The 6,830-nt window shown below is 30.8% G+C and overlaps 1 protein-coding gene across 3 annotated transcripts in view; it reads left to right on the top strand.

The window, feature by feature from the left end:
* Positions 1-6,830, top strand: part of LOC100160332 (protein trachealess) — a 128,000-nt gene that overhangs the window by 94,041 nt on the left and 27,129 nt on the right. The window contains exon 1 of one of the 3 annotated variants that reach the window (XM_001949551.4): positions 7-649. The exons of the other annotated variants lie outside the window; for them this stretch is intronic. Within the exon in view, the coding sequence (XP_001949586.3) occupies positions 435-649 (215 nt within the window). The 5' untranslated portion in view covers positions 7-434. Of the gene's footprint in view, positions 1-6; positions 650-6,830 lie in introns of those variants that run through there. 3 annotated transcript variants of the gene reach the window in all.

The following is a 6,830-nucleotide window of genomic DNA, read 5'->3' as shown; positions in this document are numbered from 1 at the left end:
ATATTATAATACGCATCGTACGTTTACGCGTGTTCACCTCGTCGAATATACGTACCTCTAATAATAATATTATATTATCATCGTATTACATTATTGTAAGAATTACGGCTCACCATGAAGATCTTTAGTGGAAAAACGAAACGTTTTTCATTCGTCCGACTTTGATTTTGTCCGCGTGTTCGTACTTTACGCGTGTATAGGGTGTAACATACATTCAATATTATATTATACGTGTCGCGTGCACTCACATATCGTCCTATATGTAGTATAGATCGTTTGACAGTGTCGCTGTGCGTGTTTATCCGTCGTCGTCGTGGTCGCAGGTGTTTGTCGTCGTCGAATAATATATTTTTATAAATTACGTACGCGATGCGCTGCCGCAGCTAACAATTGACGCGCGCTCACGTACGCTGGATTTTTCACACGCGCACATCATGCTGCCGTACCAGGCGATGGCCATGGACTACGCGTCCGCGTCGTTCCAGCGACATCCGGCCGCGGCCAACGTGGGACACCATCACCACGCGGCCGGCGGGCCCGGCGGCGGTGGCCCCGGGTCGGCCGCCGCCGCGTTCAGCCCATCGTGGTTTGTACCGGCTGACTTGTGCATGCCGTTCGCCAAGCAAAATCAGCCGCTAGTCGAACCGGGGTCAGTTGTAAATCATGCCTATATCATACAATATTATTATATTATTTTTGTTTTACTGAAAGTTCAAATAATTTATCATAGTTTTATGACTGCCGCGTATTAGCAGTACCTGCACTGTATAATATATATATGAGTATATGATTATAGGTATATATCGATCGCTATGGTTTATATTATGCATTAATACTATATAATGTGTAAATAAAATATAACTTAATAAATATAAATTAACGTTTTTCAAATATGGATTTTCCCCTAACCATAGGTACTCGCTTATAGTAGCTACATAGCCGTACAGGTACCTTAACCTTTTACCAACTATTAATAGGTATCTGTTGACTCGTTATATTTATACTTACGATTTTTTATTTCAACGAACATATTTTTTATTTTATTATAAATATTAACTTTGTGCGTTTTACGTACGTAAAATGCACATATATTGATAGTTGTCATTATAGTGCGTTACATATATACGCGCTACGTCGAATGATGCACATTATACCTATAGCTAATCAGTGCATTATGTAATAACTAATATTATAATAGGTATATAGCTTATATTTTTGGCGTGTTATAATTTCATACTGTACTGAAAAAGTACAAATCGGAAATAATCAGTTATTACCTATACTCGAGTATGGCGTATATTATATAGCCCATTGTGGTATCATTATATTTTAAAACTGATAACATTCAAAAAATTATTCTAACCTTTGAATATTCCAAATCTTTGTATAAGTTTAAATATAATGAAAATCAAAAAAAATACTTATCTACTATCTACTATATACACCATAAAATATGTCTGACTTACAGTATAAAGAGGTAGGTACCTATATACTGCAGCATAAAGCTTTTTGAGCTTTTTCAATATAAAATAACAAATCACATGATAAAACCAACAAGTCCCGCTTCTCCACTATATCTACCTATATTTTGAATTTTAAGGCGTAACTCTATAGTGAAATCTATAGGTGTCTAAAGGTGGAATAATTCGATAGCATCAAAACTTTCCAATAAAGAATAGGTAATTAAATATATTTAATTTATGTATACCTATATACTTATATAAAAAGCTTTCCATTTAACAAACAATTACCTATATACCAAGGCTTTGCACCCGTTTAGCCCATATAGCCAAAACCCTTAAAATACCCTTAAAAATTATCAAAACCGTAAACCCATATAACCCGATTGATTTTGATGACGTATAACCCGAAACACCCAAAACCGAAATTAAATTCGGGTTTTAACCCATTACCCGTCTAAAAAAAAAATATTACATTTTCAAGTGACATATGAATTTGTATGCATATTTCATGGAGAATTCAGTTTTTCATAATTGGGAATACTGTTTACATGTGAAATGTGTGATACAACTGATAAATTGTTTTGGTTGTTTTGAATTGTGTAATTTTTAAATTTTTAATATAATATTATTATGTCCGTAGTGAAAATTGTCTTGTGTATGTTTTTTTCTTTATTACTATTTAATACTTTGTTGTTAAAACATTTAATATTTAATATTATACAATTTTAAATTATATTAAATTAAATTATATAATGTGTGTCACTACTGTATTAGACATTAGTACTGAAAAGTTGATTGTATAACTTTATACTTTGCTTAATCAAATTTAACACTTTACGCACAACAAAATTGATATATTACTCGATTTTAAATAACCCATAACCCGAATAAATAAACTTGCTAAACAAAACCACCCATATTCTTTAAAATGAAGAAAACCTGAAACCACAACCTCTATTTTTATTTGAAGCACCCGAAACCATAACCCGAATAAATCGTTTGGGTGCAAAGCCATGCTATATACCTTTATAAAATAATTATTAACATTAAAAATCTGTAATCTGTTATTAGTTATTATAGAAAATATGTTTTATTGTTTTTTATTTATGAATATATTTTGTTTTACCGTTAGCACTTTGGTTTTAATAAAATATAATATCTATATATAGGTCCGTTAGTGCCACGAGTTTGTCTGCATACATAGCTAAAGAATTTTATATTACGTTTGTCATCTTCTTCAGTATTACTTCTCTGCAACTCTCTTAGTATAAGATGCAGCATTTATCATACAAATGGATGGGTTATAGTATAAGACGAATACACAATTTTTTTTTTTACTCGGCAACGGCGTTCTATTCAGATATAAATTTTACTGAAAAAGCGAAGATAAGACGCGTGCCGAAAACGGTTCGGAATTCCTGAACACAACAACTACGGTTGTCATTGTTAACGTTAATTGGATGCGGGTGGCCTCCGGACGGCCATGTACTTTTCATTAGCGCCCATCCGACGACTGTACATAGTGTGTACCCACTACCTATAAATTATACCTATACGTTCACGGTCTCGATAATAACTGATGCTACTGATCACCGACTCCTGAGTTCTGTTATACCTCAGAATGACTTTGCTCGTTTGTTTGTTATTTATAGTCACAAAGCTGTAGATTCATCAAAACTACACTTTACTATTATTAATTTTTTTTTTAGATTCCTTTCATAAATCCAATCGTTTATAATAACTATAACTATTATTCTTAGCCCACTCCCCTACTCCTGAGTGTGCGTGCACCGTTCGTATTATAACAAGTGTTTATACTAATCGCTGATGGTGCAGAACGGGTGCATCCCAGGGACGCCACATCACAAAATGTTAATAAAATATGTGTATTCTTATGTCATCAGATCACCGTTCCACGATTTGGTGATCTTTTGTTCTATTGGAAAACCAAAAATATCATGTCATTTAACTGTGAACTATTTAAAAGGAACATATTATTGTTGTATATAGTTAATCAAAAAACTTAATATAATACTTATTATGTAGTTTTTTTGTGTGGTAGACGATAGTCGGATTAACGCAATTGCCGCCCACAGGCAACTTTTTTTCGTCTATAGTCAAATTTTTATTTTATTTTTCTTATGAAATATAATTATTTCAAACAGGCATAATGTAGTATGAAATGACTAGTAATTTCGTTTAAGTTGCTTTATAATTATAATAATATTGCTACAGCAATTTCTATAAAAATTACGCGAATACGATATGATATTTGGTTAATAATCCGATTGAATAATCAAGTATTCTCAAATCATTTTTTATTTTTTCTACAAACTCAATAATAATAATTATACTTTAATAATAAATTTACAAATCGATAACACGCTCGAGACGACACGATGGAATGTCGACTGACTGATGTCGATCCAGTGTAATGACGGCTTTTTAAAATGAACGAATGCAAATATAAAAAAAAAATGCAAACAATATTGAATATAGGAATAAATATAATTTTGTATTAGTTTGGCTTAGTAAAAAATGTTCACCCGGTGCAGTTTGTTATTTTGTCTGATCGCGCTAAATCTACTATCAAATCGTTAATATATGTGTTATATTATAATACGATACTATAGTTGATATTATTATTTATATTAGGATGTATATTTTAGATATTTTTTTATTATTAGATATTTAAAATCTGTGTTTGACAGCACGATAAGTAAATTTGATAATTTATGTACAATTTATTATTATAACTTTAAATAATATGAAGAGGGAAGCCAACCAGTGATGGAACCCAACGTGAAATTATATTAGGTATATTATAAATAACTACTACAAATTCCAATTTGTTTATTTATCTACAATATTAGAAACATTACCTATTATTTTATCCACTGCAGTCTTTGAAAATTGTAAATAATTAAAAGTAGACATTTTTATAACCATAATTAAAAATTTCGCGACTTCACATTAAGCTATATTATAATATAGATTTTTATCTCCATATGTCATATTGAATATATATATATGCTCTCGAATTTCATATATACCATATCATAAATATCATAAATCATAATTATACGTCGAATTCATCATAATATTAAAACTAATCCTTTTTCGAGATTTTTAAGATATTCTATTGATATTACAGAACTATAATGAAAAACAACGTATATATAAAAAATATATATATATATAATAGGCATTAAAGTGTACTACTGTATTAGGTTTTTTTTTATCATCTGAAACGACTGAGACGTATTGTAGTTTGCCATACCAAAATAAAGGTACATAACATAATAAGGCGCCTTTGGTGTTTTCTTTTTAATTTCCTGGATTGCTATTTATTATCGCCTGTTGATAATAGGTATAGGTACACATACGTACGCAACCTTACGGTCCAGCACAGAACAAACGTCGGAGCGCCTGTGATCGTATCGGTTGCACCCGTATTTTAGCAGCTCATTTCCGTCTGCCTAGCCCATACACATTATATTCCTATGGGACTTCAATACTGTTGCGTTGCTGCTGACCAAATGCCTTTATTTCCGAGTTTTATGGTTGTGTGGCTGAAAAACACTCGTAAATTCCCCTTTTTCTTACGCCGCCGTATACAAGTCGTATTTTTTTTCTTTAACGACCAACCCATTACCTGAGACCGTGTCAATATTATCTGTGTATAGCGAATGAAATATTTTTTCCGTTATCCATTACAGCTGTACATATATACAATTATAGTTAGTTCGAGTATCATTAACATTTTATTTCTAAGTAATATTATTATAATTAGTAACCTAATAATATATCACGTTTTATATAATCACTAATATGCCATTTTGGTCATTAATCATAATAACTATTCTATTACTGCATATATAGTCGTTGTATATCTACTTAGGGATAAAATATAATATAATATAATATATATAAACGTTTAAGACACTTTATTTACTTATCGTTCTGACAAATTATAAATAAGTATTTTTCTTGAGTTAAATTAATATTAATTTTTGTAAGCTCAATTATGATTATGGGTAAAGCCGTAAAGGTACTTTTTGATTTTTATGACTTATACCTATATGTTTTAATCAGAAAATATTTTTAGTTGGTTGTATGTTTTTAGTACTTAACTAAAATAGTTTAATAATATATTGATATAATACACATATATATATATATGCCCCATTAAATATATGAAATACCTAATCATAGTTTCTGTTAAAACGTCAATTCAAATCATTGGACAGTCAGTTTTCTTATATAATATGATGCTAAAAATGTATTTCTTGTTTTCATTGCAACATTAGAAATCAAATATAAATATCTGTAACCATTTTTGTGACGAGTTATTCACGAGTGACGACTTCCAATTCACCACACCTTATATTGCATTATACAACTAGTATTATATTATATATGTCGAGAAATTAAACCAACGCAACAATTAAATCATTTATTTCAACAATATTTAAATTTTATAACTTTATGATATTTATGTTTATAATCATCGAGACGTGAAACGACATAAGTTTTAAACTTGAAATCGAGTTGACGAGAACAAGGAAAACTACCCTTTTAAAACCAGCGATTTTTCCTCCCTCTGGAGATACAATACAAACGACTATGCAACGGCTGATTAAAAATGTACCCACCATAAAGTTAGTTTTTTACGAGTGTTATTCCCCTTTCTTTTGCTCAACAATTGTAATTTGTAGAAATATTTTTTTATATGTAGATACGAATATTAACACGTGCTAGAAGTATATGCGGTTAAAAACATACTTAATGCGTAAACAAATAAAAAAACCCGATAAATCAGTAAATGTTTGAAAAATAAATCATAGTGTTGAATATTATAGTTCTAGTGGTCTACAGTTCTACTACAGATTCCATTATAATAATAGCTCTAGAAATATAATCGGTCGAGTACGTATATTGGCACAAAATTGAAACCTGTCGGAAATCGCCATAACATCGAATCCGTTTTATATAGGTTTCAGGCAATAGACGATGACCAGAGTACCCGACCATAAACGCTCAGCTGCATGTATAATGTATATAATATACTGCATTAGAGTTAATTTGACTTAAAATTTACTGAGGGGTGTTGGCATAGTTTTAACGTTTTATTTTCATATCTAATGCATTAAGAGGACGTCGCACCCGCATGTGTTGTCTCCGTCTTACATATGTACGACATAGCGAATTCTCGTTCGCTAGTTTCAATAGGGTGTGGTCAGTTTTGATATTAGGGTGAATTGACCTATTATCAAACTTTTAAGCAACAACATTATCTGTTCTCTCGTTGGTTTTTTTCGATATTTTAATTTTTAAGTGAGTTATGAATAGGTAAAACATTAGTAC

Source organism: Acyrthosiphon pisum, chromosome A1 (genome assembly GCF_005508785.2).
Source record: "Acyrthosiphon pisum isolate AL4f chromosome A1, pea_aphid_22Mar2018_4r6ur, whole genome shotgun sequence".
NCBI classification, from domain to species: domain Eukaryota; kingdom Metazoa; phylum Arthropoda; class Insecta; order Hemiptera; family Aphididae; genus Acyrthosiphon; species Acyrthosiphon pisum.
This window is presented reverse-complemented; position numbering and strand designations above follow the sequence as displayed.